This window comes from Embiotoca jacksoni, unplaced genomic scaffold, assembly GCF_022577435.1.
Source record: "Embiotoca jacksoni isolate LCO1_2020_lvr unplaced genomic scaffold, fEmbJac1.0.p SCAF_4, whole genome shotgun sequence".
Taxonomy (NCBI): Eukaryota; Metazoa; Chordata; class Actinopteri; family Embiotocidae; genus Embiotoca; species Embiotoca jacksoni.
Window position 1 is genome coordinate 3,221,881 of NW_027185392.1, and position 16,609 is coordinate 3,238,489.

At 40.6% G+C, this 16,609-nt stretch overlaps 1 protein-coding gene across 1 annotated transcript; it reads right to left on the reverse strand.

Moving 5' to 3' along the window:
• Positions 1-1,406: 1,406 nt before the first annotated feature.
• cxcl12b (chemokine (C-X-C motif) ligand 12b (stromal cell-derived factor 1)) lies at positions 1,407-15,807 on the reverse strand. Its single transcript, XM_069167678.1, has 4 exons — positions 15,618-15,807; positions 12,923-13,040; positions 6,620-6,703; positions 1,407-4,549 (listed from the first exon to the last, which is right to left on the reverse strand). Exons 1-4 carry the CDS (start codon positions 15,682-15,684, stop codon positions 4,510-4,512), a joined length of 309 nt encoding a protein of 102 aa, XP_069023779.1. The 5' UTR covers positions 15,685-15,807; the 3' UTR covers positions 1,407-4,509.
• Positions 15,808-16,609: the final 802 nt, after the last annotated feature.

Consider the following 16,609-nt stretch of genomic DNA (forward strand, 5'->3'; position numbering starts at 1 on the left):
TACAACAGTGCATTTCTTACCTTTTTCATGGTGGACCTGAAGGCAAATGCAAAATCAATTTTTTTTTGTGCTGACAGATAATCAGCTTACACAAACAACAACAATCCAATTGTATTTGGTTGTTTTTCCCCACTTTGCATCATTTTTTGTAAATGCTGCACGTGTCGACAAATTGGTGACAATGTTGTCAAATGTTTGTGTTTGTGTGTTTTGCCTATTTGCATGTGTTTTCTTTGCTGAGTATCACTTGATTGATTGAGTATATGGCTACGCTCCATTGAAGATTGTTTCTATTCGTTGCATCCATATTGGATAGCCACCCTCACTGGTCACTGATTGGTCTGCCCTTCAGTGTGGCTGAGCAAACCTTCGTGTGAACAGGGTTTCCAGACTATAATCACAGTGAAGACTGAAGCTGTGAGCACTCGGCAGGCAAAGCCAAGCTCGTGTTTTCTGGAATTGCACTTCATTTTTCAGCTCCATAATTGATTTTCAAGCTTCTCTGTCTTCTAGAAACGACATTTATTGTATTACTTCACACCTTTTTCTTCTTTAAACTTGTAGTCTGAAGTACCAACTAATGCCCCATTTGGACATTTAGCAGATTTTGTGCAGCTGCCTCTGAAGCCACAAAAGTTTTAGACCACTTTTTTTTCAGAACGGATGGAAAACGAAACCGCTTACAGACAAACTGAATGCAAAGCGCCAAAATAAAGTAAAGTCGTGACTGGTGAAGAAAGTCAAACATCATCTAACAACTTAAGGACCTGGATACTTTTCTCAGGAGCTGGAAGATCAAATCAGTGACAAAAGAAGAGAACTGAGTTTCTAGGGAGGTATACTTCGCTCAGGAGATGGTCGTATGGCTGCTGGATGTTTAAATATCACTTAATTAAAGGCATTTGTTTGCTGACAGATTAGCTGTAAAGCTTTGATAAATCAGTCGGGTGTTTCTGTAGATTTTTATATAAAAAAAAAAAAAATGTGCTGCCCTAAACTGGTCAGAAAAGACATAATGTAGCTTTAAATATACAAGATATTGTCAGTTTTGGTCTTCAATCTTTCAGTTTTTTTCCTTGTATCACTCCCTCACCGATCTCACCTGCAACCACTCTGCTAATCAGCCCACTCCGTATATCTACTCTCAGTCTGCCACTACTCAGCTGCCACATAGTAAATCTATCTGGGCTTTAGCTGCAGGTTTCCCAGAGTGCTGGTCTCCTGTCAGTTGCTTTGCAAAATTGGTGTCTGCCTCCTCCATGTTTCCTGCCTGATCTTTTTTTTTTTTTTATTCCACCCACTTCTTCTGGGTAAAGTTTGCCCTTGCTTCTCAACCTGCCTTAAAATCACACATTTAAAAATAAATATTAGATTTTGTCAGATAAAATACAGACATAAAACCGATCTCAAGTTCATATGACTTTATTGAAAAATGGGCAAGGGATATCATAGCTAAAATACTGCCTCTTTGTTTACAAACAGTGAAAATACAGAGAGTAATGCTCTAATACATCTTATGTACGTGGAAAAATATGTCAGAAGCTGCCTCAAAAAAAAAAGTTATTTCACAGTCTTCGGGTCCAAAGTAAAACACACTTTGAATTCATTAACACATTAATTGCAAGTTTATGTGAACCTGAATGTGTATTTGGTCTAAATAATACACATTTACAATACACACTCTCTTCAAAAGCTCTATATTTGCAAAATGATAATAGTGTCTGACACAGTTTAACCACACTAAATATTCTCTGTAGCAACAGTTCAATGAGTGGCTCTGATACAGCAAGGGTTAAATGTTTGAGCAGGGACCAGAGGACTACCCCTATATGTAACAGCACTCAAAGTCTATTCAATAGAACTAATTACTTATTACATTACATAAATCGTATTAACATAAATCATGAGGGACATATGTGCTGTTAATACTTTTACAACAGGTAATACAATGTCTTTTTCCTGTTATTGAATCATTACATTACACATGTGAAAGTTTGAACTTTACTGAATGACACAATCTTCTTTCTAAATGAAGTTAATAAACTTATCATGCAGTGGATGGGGCTTTTGCAATGAACTTTCACAATGAATGGAATTAGACATTTATCTTTGCATATCGGTCTGTTTGGAAAATGGACCAATTTTAGCTTGTTTAGTGATGTGTTTACACAGATTAGTAACATATAAAATAAATGGCCATTTACTTCTATCGCATTAATGGGAGATTGAATTACAGTTACAGAATCGTTGCACCATTAGCTGCAAACTGATAATAATATCACCAATAAGCACTTAGTCAGTAAAATGGCTATAAAACAAAGACTTTAACAATGACCACAACTATATTGCTATAAAAATTTTAGTGGGGAAAAATAAGCCAAATTTGGCAGCATGGCAGCAGTTGAGTGAAACTGAGGAGGAAGTCTGTGGGATGCTGTGAGTGTCCAGATTGAAAGCACATGCTGGTTGCTTAAATGTTTTGTTCTGTTTTGGCTCAGTGGCTTTGTTAGCACATCATACATCAACCTAAATAAAACTATTAAAAAAAAAAGAAAATCAAATCAAGCGTTAGATGGGGGTAACTGGTGGGCTGAGCTGGATAGTTTCCCGACTCGTGTAACACGATGACATTGGCTTTTGTTTTCAATCACGGCATGTTGGACTTAAACAGAATTTATTCAGTTCACCCTCGTTACATCTGAGACCAGCCGATAGGGAAACAATATGTAGAGAACATGAAACCAGGAGAACATTCAGTATTTTTCCAAATTGTTAAAAAAAATCGTTTGGAAAAGGATTATGTTGCATACTGGCAAACAAATGATTACGTACAAGTGAAACATTGCATGAATCTTTTAAAAATGAAGTTTAACACTGTTTTTAGCACTTTATGGAACAGCCTTCATTTAGTATCTCCTGCCTCCTGTACATTGCATTAAAAAGCATTTAGTAAGATTATACATAATATAAAAATAAAACAATTACATACAAAAAAAAAGACACATCCGATAATAAAGTGGCTCAAATATATTTATAAAAACGTATAATCAAAAACTTTCTTGTTGCCACCGTGAACATTCCCTTTGTGACATTTATCATTAGTAGCTTTTGATTCCTACCAAGGACAGGTGTTGGTATAAAAATACTGCAGATCGGTTTCTCTGTCGTCATACTAAGTCACCTTTTTGATAAAGTATAAACTGTTCTAAATTATAATATAACACCTCCTTTACCTAACAATAAAGGAAATAGAAAGTGATGGCTTTTTGAGGTTCATACGTTTCTTAACGTTGCATGTTTTACGGAATAAATATTTGGTCTCCGTTTACCGATATGTTCAATCAACAAAAAAAAAAGCTGTCTTTATAAGTGTTTTATTTTTTATATATCCTTAAAAAGTACAGTATGGCCTTAATATCTACTAACAACAGCTTTCCATTTCATTTTTACTCGAGACTCCCTCAACAGCTCTTCAAACATTTTAGTGAATAGTAAATACAAAATGGCATTTCATTTAAGATGCTGTTCTATAGAGGTCGCCACATCCCGTCTTAAATCTTGCATAAAATAAACAGTGAAATACAGTTATGTCCATGGCTCTGGCCCCTTTATACTGAATATATAGCACCATGAGTAATCAGTGCTTGTTTCCTTGCAGTTTGCATGAGCTTCCTGTCTGTTTTTGTTCCTGCGACAAGCTCAAAGAGGAAGCCAGACTTGTGGTAGCGTGGTCTGTCCTGCTTAGTCACTGCTTGTGGATGGTTAACTCCATTGGCCAGATCCTGTGTCTGTCCAATCAAATAATGCCACTTCAACTTCAAATCAGAAGTAGCTTTTTGTATTTATGTCTTCAAAACCCACATCCCAAAGTATTAGTTTAATAGTATGTCCATTAAGTATAATATTGAGTAAAAATCACATGGACATGATCAATTTCCTTTGGCGCTGTCGAGTTAAACTCTTCTTCAGGTTACCAAACTACAATTGACATATCAGGGCAGGACCCGGCAACAAAGTCCCAACTGTACTTCCTCCTTGAAAACTGCTTGTATTTAACATTTATCTTGTCATGAGGGCGGCATTACCCACAAAGCCTTGCATGAGACGGAAAGCTGAAATTGTTTCCTTGTAGCGGTGTGAGGCAAGAAAATACTACAAACAGGCACACAAACGGAGTTAGTTCATGTACACCACATTCAAACACACATTCTCTCTCATGCCAGTCACTCAGCACTCAACACATATATTTGACATCAACTTGCGTCCCGTCATTCCAACGTGTAATTGCACTTGGATAGTTGGAGGTGACTGCTCGCACGTCCACAGCGGCCGGAGGTGGCGCAGTGGACGGCACGGTTTGGCGGTGAAGCTGCTGGTTCTGCAAGCGGTCCGGACAGGTGGACAGGTACATACAGCGTGTTTGCATACATCCATAGCAGTGACGGGGAGGTATAGAGGTTCGACCTGGGAATGGCAGGCTCGATGACACGCGTGTCTTCCCCTTGCGTTTTAGTTCTTCTTGTTGTTGCGTCTTCTGGATTTCTTCACCCTGGAGAGAGATCGAAAGGGATATTGTGAGACTGGAAACAGCTTCGTTTCATCAGGTGAGCATTTCTTTTCATTGGCTGCACCAGATGGGGAAACAAAATTGAATTTGTTTTTTTTTAATGCAAGTATTTATACACATTTCCCTCTAAAACGTATTAGATATAGCATTAATGACATTGCTAGAAATATGGTTAACTGGACTCAGGTTAAACTTATATTATGGGACTTTTAAATATAATTTAAGAACCGTTACATTCAAATCCTCGTTAAATGAGTTCACACAATGCTGATTAAGCCAGTATCAACTCCAGATAAATTCATCTGTATTTCGCTGGAGTCGTGACGTTTAAAACAACTTTACAGCCACAACAGTAGCGGCGGAGGACACTGCAGCAGAGCCTATGACATAATCCCATGTCAGTGTTTTTTGTTGTTGCTCTCACTGGCAGAAGGGACAGACAAAAGTTACACACTGCAGGTTTAAAGAGTTTTTGTCAGGAGAACAGAAATGTTGACCGACACACCGAAACGGCCATAAAGGCGAGCGTTATATTTGGGAACTTCTGTAACAATATTGTCTCTCGTTATCCAGTTTCATCATCTGACCTTATTCACGTGAAATTCATCTTTTCTAACGGAGGATATGAATGTGCAGCGAGGCACCGGTGAAAAGAACAAGCTGGCGGTCGTGTTCGGGGGCCTCAGGTGTTGGCAAACAGTATAAAGAGGTGAACATCAGCATGTGAATGCAAGTTCTGTGTAACTGAACATAAAAATGTGACTCTTGACAAAGAGCAGCTATTCTCCAGAAAAGCCTCCCTGCGTGAACCAAAGTTTAAAAGGAGTAGAAATCATTTTATTTGAGGGCAAAAACACGTACAGATTTATACACATGCTCAGAAATGCGCCGCTCTTATAGGTTTGCTTTAATGCTGTCGCAACACTTCATATTTTGTTGGCCATTTTTCTTGTTCCTAAACACCACTCTTGTAACACAGACTTTAAAGTTTCTCTGCTTATTAATGCCTCTGATTTTTGACAACTTGCTAAATAAAAGTACACTTAACAAAGTTCTCACGCCGAACGCTTGTGTGCAGTTTTGGTCAGTTTTCCCATTTGTTGCTGCACTGTATGTAAAGCCTCTTTTATCGGCTCAGAAAGGTCAGTGGAAAAGCTTAAAATATCTTTCAGCTGACACTCTGGACATGTTTGGCTTAAAAGTTACGACGTGCACTCGACTCTCAACGTTCCCTGAGACACGTACAGTAGGCCGAATATCGAAGTGTTTAATGTGTCTGATGGGCTGTTTGCTGCTGTGCTACACGACGGCTTCAATGAACTCTGACATCTGACATTTTTAGGATTACATTAAAAAACAATGTACAACAGGATTTACACAAGTCCTTTGCTAAAATAACAAACAATGTCTCAACTCCTCAGATATTTCTTTACTGTTTGTTTTCACATTGTGCACTTAAAGTGTTCATGGTGTTTTAAGGAGACGACATGCAGCCTTGCGATAATCACCACCAGACATGTTGGGAACAAAATTTATGAGGAAGACATATTTAGACTGCGTAGCTCATTAAAAACTGAAGGAGCTACCGCAGCTCAGCCTATGGATACTTTATTCCCACAATGCCGTTCATCAACCAGGACGACTCTGCTGCTGATGTGCAATTAGTGGTGATATTTATGAAGAAAATATCCTTTTGGGAATAATTGAATAAATAAACTCAACACGTATACATTACTGTGTGTGAGCCGAGAGGGTAACAATTCTGGACATCGCGTTTAGTTTTTCCTGTAGTCTTTGCCTAGATCTCAGACATGCTTACATACCAGTGGTGGATTTATATCTATTCTCACTTGATGCTCATTATTTCACAGATAATAATTCAGCTGCTTACATCAACAGTATGTGAGAGTACCTGTCAGCAGGAAACCTGAAAAATGGCCATTTTTAACGGTGGTTTATTTCTTCTTTCAGAGGAGAAGAGCGCCGTATTTCATTTCTGTCTTTGTTAGTGGCTGATGCCATTCCCTGAGAGAGGGGGAGTTTTTTCCTTACTTGTTAATGGCGTTCTTTAAGTACTGCTGCAGCCACTTGGTCTCTGGGTTGATGCACACTTCTCTGTTGCTCTTCAGCTTAGCACTGTGGAAGAAAAGACGGTAAAAGAATTGAAGTATTTCTGCAAAATATCCCAACTTTCAAAACTGGAGGTTAATACACTGATTATTTGATGTGATTTATTCCATTTTAAAATGCGGGTTTACATTTGCCTCCACAATTTCTACACTTAACAGGAAATGAATGTTCACATGAAGCCGGAGCAGCAGAGACAAAGAGGAAGCAAAATGTTTGAGTGTAACCCAACCTCGCGTAATAAATCGGATTCAGGGACATGTAACGGGAGGATATTTTCACCTCTGGGCCTTTTTTGTAGCTCCACATCCGGTGATAGTGTACAGTCGAGATATATTTCTACTTTATTGGCTGTGCGGTCAACTAAATTGAAACAAGACCTCTCGGTAACCTCAACGAAACATGACTGGCATTTTAATTAACGTATCCTCAATGAAGCTCATCCAAGTTCCTTCACTGGTTCTCTTGTTTTTGGGAACAGTGCTTGTTGTTGTGCATGTTTTCCATAATAACTACCTATCAAAAGGGAAATCAAGTTCATTATTATTCTGCGAGATGCACACTGTGGAAATCATTGATGTAGTTGTAGTTCTTCAGTCGTATCAAATGTTGGAGAGTTTTTGAACCTTACAAATTTCGTTCTAGTTCCTACTGACATCTGGAAAACCAAGTAAGACGCAACAAATTCTTCAAACCTTAACACTCAAACCACCTGGATGGTCTGTTAAAACTCTGAGGACACAAGTATTTATACTTTCAACATAAAGGTCATAATATTTCCGAGAGCGCCGGATTTCACTGTTATCAGACTACTGAATCGGAGTTTATCATCACACATCTGTCCCAAACATACGGGCCTGTCTACTGGTAGATTCAGTGTGTTATCACTCATTTATTGTATTGAGCCAATGCTCAGACTGGACAACCTGCACCTACAGGACAGATGGTTACATTCATTTGTACCTGCGGTGTCTGAGTAATTATGACGGCAGCAAAAGTGCATAAAGAGTGACAAAGTCCTTGAATGTCGTAGATCAGAGTCAGTCGGATGGATCGGATACAAGCCTTTCACCCAGGACATCACTGTTTGTGTCCTGTGTGATAACAAAGTGTAGTGTATAAGTGTTAGTGTATTTGATGCACGTAAATTACGTGACATAATAACGATGCCTAAATCTGACCACACTGTGACTGTTGCTGCCTTCAAATGGAACTGGGCTCATGGTTTACGCCGTCGGCTGAGCGTTCATATGGACGAGTCATGAGAACTCTGGAAACCACAGTGGCAAAGGCATAATGACTGAGAGAAGGCGAGGGATAAAGAAATTGCAAGAATAAATTTCCTCAGACGTATTAAATAAAAAAAAATAAAGTTACATGGCCTCAGACCATTTCCTAATACGTTAGCAAACACGTCACAACTCATGAACTCTGAACTTTCAGAATGTTCCGATGTTGTTCACGCCACGAGAGGAAGGTGTTCGTATGAACTCTTCCCAGCAATCACAACCCCATTTAAAATGGAGCATAAGTCAGAACAAACGTGTTTATCATTGCTGTCGCTGGTGCCGTCCAACAGTCATATTGTGCTGTTAATGGGGCCAACTAGGAGGTTCAGTAGGAGCCTACGAGCACAAATATATTGGACAGATGTGTGATAACTACTTGTTCAATTGTCTAACAACAGTCTAATAAACTGGGTTTTACAGGTACGATATGATTTTTAAGTTGAAGAGATCCTCCGAAGATGCTTGGAGATTAAGAACTAGGTAGATTTTATTTCTGGCCAGTAAATCAAACTCGTGTTTTATTTTTCATGAAAGCCCATTTCAACAACAGCTCAAGAAAATCTCGGCAATCCCCCGAACATCTTACAACACATCCCTGTTAAAACCAGAGGATTAGTACTTCTAACAAGCTATCAAATCACAGTGGAGCTGCTAACCTAACGTCAGATAACCTGCGCTATTTCCTACAAAAACATTTAACATAAATTCCTTTCTTAATGCTCGTTACAGCATGGAATAGAAATGTCCGCTCTAACTATGGTCCAACTCTTGTTAAATAAATCAGGACCTCGGAGCTGAAATGAGCGCAATATGTCAGTTTATCGTCTGATGTGGTTCATGAAGGCTGAGCTCAAAATCCCCTCAGATAAACTCTGAAGATCTCTGCACATCCTACAACACGTCCGAGCTGAAAACCAGAGGATTACTGGATGTAACAGGCTGTCACCGTGCGGCCGGCGGTGAAAAATCACAGGTCTCTGTTTCCACTCAGGGACAGCTGGGAGAGAGGCTCTCATCACGGATCACACTTCGCTGGTCGGCTTGTAAAGCTGTCTCTCCGCGGCACACCAAACATCCTCGTACATAGTCGCACATAAGCATCGTACCCGGGAAAGCGGTTTGATCAGACTGGTTTGACGTGAGGTACAACTTAACGATAGTGGTCGCCTGAATTATGGTATAAATCAAAAGGTGCATTTTTCGCCATACTTGCGGCCATTATTACTTTCTACCGTTCTTTTTGGGAAGGTGAAAAAACAAGCTTATCAACAGGGTTTTTTTTTTTTTTCAGGTTAAAGTAAAGAATGCTGTCGATATAGCTTTAACATCTCTCTCACTTTCTCTCTTTAGATTATTTAGATTCAGATTCAGACAACAGGAACTATGGATCCCAAAAAGTTCAATTCATGTACATCATACCCAGTCCATACAGACAACTTTGAAACTCACAGGCAAAGTAATATCGTCACATGTCGGAGGCAACAGATCAACGTGCATAGATTGATACAAGGAAAGGAGCAGTATGATCTAAAATTAAGTTAAGATATAGTTATAGATAAAAGTAAGCTGTAGTCAATACAAGTCAGTCATTTAAAATGCCCACTGTCAGCGTTTAGTAGCCTGATAGCAGAAGAAATCAAAGACTTCTAGTAGTGATTTAAAGGTGCATTAAAATGTAATTTATGGTGGAACTTGGGTTATTTACAGGAGGAAACCTTTGATAGGATTGTATTTGAAAAAAAGTATAATTTTACACAAACATTTCCTTTTAATTCATACTAGTCACATTTCACCACGTTTTTGTCATTGTCTTTTCAAATATTTAACATTTACTTAAGACAAGCCAGAGCCTGACAGCTTACTTTAAAATACTAGAAATCAAAATATACACCTGACATTTGATTCTCTAAGTTAAGTTTTTTTTTTTGCTGCCTAAAATACATCTGGGAATGTTTTAAAAAAAAAAAATTTTTACACTTTTCTTTCGAAAATGTGATTCTGTTTTCTAAATCAGCAAAAAAAAAAAAAAAAAAAAAAATGTTTGTCTCCATATTTGAAAATATAGTTTGTATCATCACAGATAATATTTCCACTCATCTGATGAATTGTATTTACTCATCAGGATACAGCCAGACCTGCAGGGGACCTCAGCAGGCACAGAGAGTGTCTTCTTGTAATGTCTGGCCTGTTGATGTACAGCTGAGCCACATATTTAGGAGAGGATTTGCTCTTTTTTTAGACGCTGCTGGCCGAGTTTCAGATCTGGGTGACCGGGGGGGAGGAGGGAGGGACGGAGGAGAGAGGGCGGGCGGGTGGGCGGCAGGCAGGCAGGCGGCAGGCAGTGGGGTCCTTTTCCCTCCGAACATGTGGATATCACGCCTCCGTGGCAAAAGGTCGTGTATGAGAGTTAACAACTCGGAGGTGTCGCGACTCGCTGCTCCCCTCTCGCCTCCCTCCATCTCTATCACACGACTCTGTAAATTAAACACATTCCTCTGCGCCTCAAACCGCTCCCCTCTTCTGATTCACTTTGGTGCACCCCCCCTCACAAACCCCCCCCCCCCCCCCCCCCCCACACACACACACACACACGCTCCTCCACCCCAGCTGCCCCCTTTAGTACGCCACCTCCCCTATTCCTCACCCCATTTCGATGCACACACACGAGCAAATGAGCAAATGGCCTTCGTGAACCTTAAAGAGTTGTTCAGGAGCATCAATCTAAGCATCGAATCCCTCAAACGAACGTGCGAGTCAGGAGGCCAAACGGCTCCGTAACTGGATCTGTGCTTGCTTATCCTCCAGGGATGCCCCCCTCGTTACCCCTCCTTTTTTTTTTTTTTTTATTATATTAGGGGGTTTGCCAGCTCATCCGCTCGGAAGCTGTCTGCTGTTTTGATATGTCTCCCTCCATCCTGTTTATCTGTCTGCTTGTCTGGATGACCAACAGAGAGCCTAAACCCTAATTGACTTGGCTGGAATTTGAGGGCCGGAGTTCCACAGGCAGCAGGTAGTAATTACTTCACAGCAGGTTAATACCAACAGCATGCTGGGATAGGATGAGTGTGGGAGGGTAGGTGGGATGAGGGCTCACGGTGGGACACAGGGAGTTTGGAGGGGAGTGGGGTGGGTGGGTGTAGTGTTACTGGCTTTCTTTCATCTGCCTCAATAGAGATATGGGAGCAGCGCTCTGCAGGCTCCTCGTCTCAATGACTTCTTGACTCCTCTGACAGTTTTCTGGAGGGAGGTTAGAGAGAGTTTGTAGCTCAGCCAGAGCGCTGCCTGTCCTCTTTGACCTTTTGCCATTCGGTCACCCCTCCTAACAGCCACCAGCCGCCCCCTCTTCCTTTTTGTTGGTAAAAGCTCCATAGCCTTTAAGCCCTTTGGCTGTATGACTTCTGCAGTTTTCCATAGCCGACAAATGAATGAGGCTTTTTAGTTAATGTGTTCCAGACCAATGACAATATACTCAATGTTGCCGGCAATTTCAGGCGGGAAAAAAAAGAGTAGATAAGGGACACAGGGGTCGGCAGGAATACAAAGGTAATCACTTTGACCCTTAATTATTGCTTCCTTTGCAAAACATGAATGGTCCCCTCGAGCTCTGGCTGTTACCGCTTTCCTCTTTGAGTGTTGTTTTAAACTCAGCACTTTCAATCAGGGGAGAGTAGACGGACATTAACGCCATACCTCACACATAGTCGCACATCAACAATCTATTTGATTTATATCCAAATAGAAAGGCTGTTGACTTAGACAAGAAACGCTATTGACACTACCCATGGTGTCTTGTTTTTGCACGGAAAAAAGTGCAATGAAACCAACAGCAGGGTGCACAGGTTTACGCATGGTTTAAAAAAATTTCCCCTCGGGGATTAATAAAGTAACTACCTAACCTAACATAACCTAACCTAACCTAGCAATGGTTCAGAAGCTCTCCTTAACAATTCATGGAGAGAAACTGACAACTGATTGATATCAACTGTCCGTAAATCTTCTGTTATTGATGTGTGTGTGTGTGTGTGTGTGTGTGTGTGTGTGTGTGTGTGTGTGTGTGTGTGTGTGTGTGTGTCAGTGTGCTGCTATAATAACTTATCAGCATACACAGTATCTAATCATATACCGGTTTATTGAGAAGTTTAAGTCAGGGCAGCTGTACATGATCAATGTTGAAGTAATTTTTGGTGCAATATTTCACGATTTCTGTCAACTCGGTAAATCTGTCAACATTTTGCACGTTTAACCTTTATCATTTGTCACATCACCACTTATTATATTCTTTCTCTGCACCTAACTCCCATTAAAGTCATTTGTCCTCTGCATGTTACTGTCAAGAAGGTTTGAACACTCACTCGCAAGAGCAACAACGGCCAACACGTCAAACGTGATCAGATCAGCTGAATTTTGTTTTAGTCAATAAAATACTCAGCACCACTATAGCGTGGAATTACTGTCAAAATGGTCACGCTCAATTACTGCTGCTCTGGATAAATAGATTGCAACTCATCTCAACACTAAGCTCTGCAGTCCTGCTTATAGTGGGCATCATATTGGGGCACTGAACGTGAATTATTTTATGGCCTACACGAGGACCCGGTGAAAATGTATTTAAAATGTGTAAAGCTGATTTGGTAGCGAGTTGGACTATCTGCTTTAACCCTTTACCTCTGAAAAGCAACCATCTCTCGACACATCAAGGACTGCAGGTTTTAGAAGCTTGACTTCAACTAATAAAAGCAGCACTGATGCTTCCGATTAACACGGTCAGTAAAATCCACCTGCAAACATTCGGCTGAAATCTAAAAGGATCAACTTAAAGAAGCCACATGAATGACAGAATCGTTGAAACAACCACGAGACAATTACACCAGGAAACACATTTCTTCCAAGTTAATCCCCCCCCTCCCCCCCCTCTGTAATTACAGACTCATTTACTTACATGACTTGGAAGGGGCAGTTGGGCGTGTGGAGAAACTTGAGCTCTTTGATGGAGCGCTGGGGAACCGTGTTGAGAGTGGAGCGACACCAGCACCGCTCAACCAGACTGATGGGCTTGGCTGCAAACACACAATGAGGACAGAGTAGCATTAGGACAAGAAAACGTCAACTTTTTTTAAAAATGTTAAAGTATTGATTGGTCCTATTATGCAACATTACGGAAAACTAAGTAATACTTCAGCTGATCAGCTCGTGGCTCTCGGTGCTCTTACTGCTAAACAGATGTCTCAAACGGGGAAACAAAGAAGGTCTTAAAGGTTCTATAAAGTTTGGAGAAAAAAAACAAATCTTTGGTTCATTTTATGGTTTGAAGAACCAAACTCCAGACAGACAAAGCTGTATCTGCTTCACTTTATATTAGTTTGAGAGCAAGAGAACAGGTTAACATCCAGATCTTATGTCCCACTTTATAGATCAGTCAAATGTGGCAGAACTGAGAATTCAAGAAAGATGATATTGTTTACTTGAGAAAGCAAACTAATTGTTTTCTCAAGGTTGAAGTAGATAAAATGACTGAAATGCAACTGTGGCTAAATTTTCTTTCAAACACTTCCAGCCATTTCATTGCTTATTAATACAAAAAAAAAAAAGAAAAAAAAAAAAAAAAAAAAGGGGGGGGGGTCATTTCGATTCCGGTGAGGTTTTAAATATTTACATCAACTTCAATTACAATCCAAGTTCAAACACAGTAGCTTCTAATTCAATTGAGGTTTGATTAAAAGCCTGTTTAATCGACTGTAACAAATCTTTACAAAGCATGGGAATGTATGAGTTTACCTGCTATTTCTATGAACAACATGTTCATTAAAAAGAGATTAGCCCTTTCTGACCACTCTTTCTCTCTCTTTCTCTCTCTCAAACACAAGCAGAATTTTAGCTTTTCACTCCTGGAGCATTCAGCCGGGCTACTCTGAAGGAGAAGGGTCCTCAACATTCAATTTTCAATATTCGCCTCTTTTATGAAAGAGCCCTCTCCAGCTCAGACGGCATCAACAGCCTCTGTGGAAATCACCTCGAGTACATTCTTAAAATGATTACAAATCACCCCTGTGCCTCCACGGAAGCTTGTGGGGGCCCCGAGGACCCCAGTTTCACACTAATACCCTCCAATACTTTTGTACTAATCTGCCTTTTTAAAGTGAAAGAAATGATGATGGCTGTAAAACATCAGTGAAAAGATGAAGGGGAATAACCTGCAATAAAATGTAACAGAATTAAGAGACCAGTCTAACAGCTTTGACGCGAAAAATGCAACACTGAACCTGCAATGTGTTTTAAGAAATTATAAAATATCACAGAACGCAAAATTGCAAAAACTCCTTCTTTGTGTCAGCCTTTTCCTGCGCAGATAAACACCCTAATGACTTGAAATCAGGTGTAAGTAACAGACCTTTCCTCCAGGGCTCAACGTATTCCCATTGACATGCATGTTTAGAAAGAGACACCAAATGTTGTGCCACAAATGGCCAAATCCTCAGTAATATTGGCCTAATGATTCACACCCATTCAAGGTCTTTTCTCATGCAAACTAAGGGATCATTATGCAGCACCAGGGCCAGAAGCACTACTGCTATCCCCTCCGCATTGATTATCCCTAATTAGAAACTAATTATAAGAAAACAAAGCAAAAACACAAATACACACATTTAGACCTTACTCTTTAAAATGCAATCAGGACTCTAACTGGGGTTGAAACAACAAGCTTAGCATAGGGCAGGCCAGCCGACTCAACACCCTGTCTCGTCCCCTGCTAAGGTTAACGTGGGAGATTAATGCGGGGTCACTGTGGAGGAGGCATGCCACCGCGGGTACAAGATTTTAGGGCAAAATATTAAACAGTCACTGGAAAACCCGATATACTTCTCATTTAAAAATGTTACAAAAAGCTGCTTTTGTTGATTTTTGATTTGTCAATATTTTCTCGAGCTACAACTTCTGCTATCGGTGTCTTTCACTGAATAAACATTTCTTTTCATTGAAGGCCAGTATTTTCTCACGCAATCATTTTGATAAATTCACAAATCCAAACTGTTAAAAACTCAAAGATACTCAAGCAAAAAAAATCTCCTTAACGAGAGCAAAACTTTGACACTTCTTATTTGTAAAAAGCCTTAAGCAATTGATTCATTCTCAAAATAGTTTCAGATTTGCAGTAATGGAATAGTCTCACTTAATATAATCCATGTGTGAGAATCTGTCAAAATAGAAAAAAAACAGGATATTGAAGAGCTGGAGTTTAACAGTCATTTGTCAAAAAGAGTCTTTCTTGTCTGTAACAAATGAAACTGATTAACCATAAAACCCTTAAAAATGTAGGGCAATAAAACATGACAAAGAACTACTTACAATGTTAAAACTCAGGCTTTGGTAAGGACGAAGAACTTAAGACACTCTTTTTCTTTGAATTTAGGCACTCTAGCTGGTTTTCTGATCTAGACTGAAACCAGAAAAATGCAAGTTCCTATATAGCGAATAACAAATAAAAAAGGCCACATCTCAGAAGCTTCGGCACTCAGACATCAAAACAGCTTATTTGGTCAAATTTCCTCAATCAAAACCTTCAAAAAACAGATCAAATCCCTCTACACCATTTAAAAGTGTCCCCCCGGAGTCTCCCATCCCTCTCCTGGACTCACCGGTGGAGGCTGGTACATGTGTGGCCACGGCCAGCAGAGACATCAGTGCCAGCAGTTTGACATCCATGGTTGGTGGGCTAACAGGCTGCAGGAGGGCTTCTCTCTCGCTCTCTCTCTCTCACTCTCTCTTTCTTCCTTCCTCTGTTACAATCCAGGGCTCGACTGTGGCTGCCAGCTCCGCTCTGCAGTGTTAAATCTTCAGATGGGAGTGAGAGAGCGAGTGAGAGAGAGAGTGAGAGCAGGGAGAGGGAGTCCCACTTTCTCAGGAGGGAGGGAGGAGGTGGTGGTGGTGGTGGGGGTCGCAGCATGAAAGGAGAGGAGGAGAGAGGAAGGAGGGAGGGAAGGGATGAGGGGGGGGGGAGCAGTGGCGAGTCGGTGGAGACTTCCTCGATTTGTAAATGTGTTGGCTGGGAGCGGAGGAGAAAGTCTGAGAGAAACTATTCTTTCTCTCTCACTCTTTTGTTTTTTCTTCTTCTCATTTTTCAGTCACTTTCTCCCTCAGTATCACTTCATGATGTTGAGTTCATCCTCTTTCTTCTCCTTTTCTTTCCTCCTCCTACATTTTTGGGTGTACTCTCTCAGCATCTTCTTGCCATCTTACACACACGCACACGCGTGCACACGCACACACGCACATGCACACGCGTGCGCACACACACACACACACACACACACACACACACACACACACACACACAGAGTACAATGTACAGTTTCCACTATGTCCCACCAGCAGTCCCTCAGTCTATTGTCAGAGGCAGAGCTTCCTGCTGTTGCACTTTTATTGTTGTATAATTCAGTTGAGTGTCATGTTATTATTTCCTGGGACACACACTGCTCTCTCTCTCTCTCTCTCTCTCTCTCTCTCTCTCTCTCTCTCTCTCTCTCTGTGTTCTCCACTTTAGCTGCGTCTCTCTTTCCCGTTTTCTCACTTGTTGACTCCCTGTCTTCTGGCTCGGCTCCCATCCATGACGCCTGGTTCATGTCTTTAT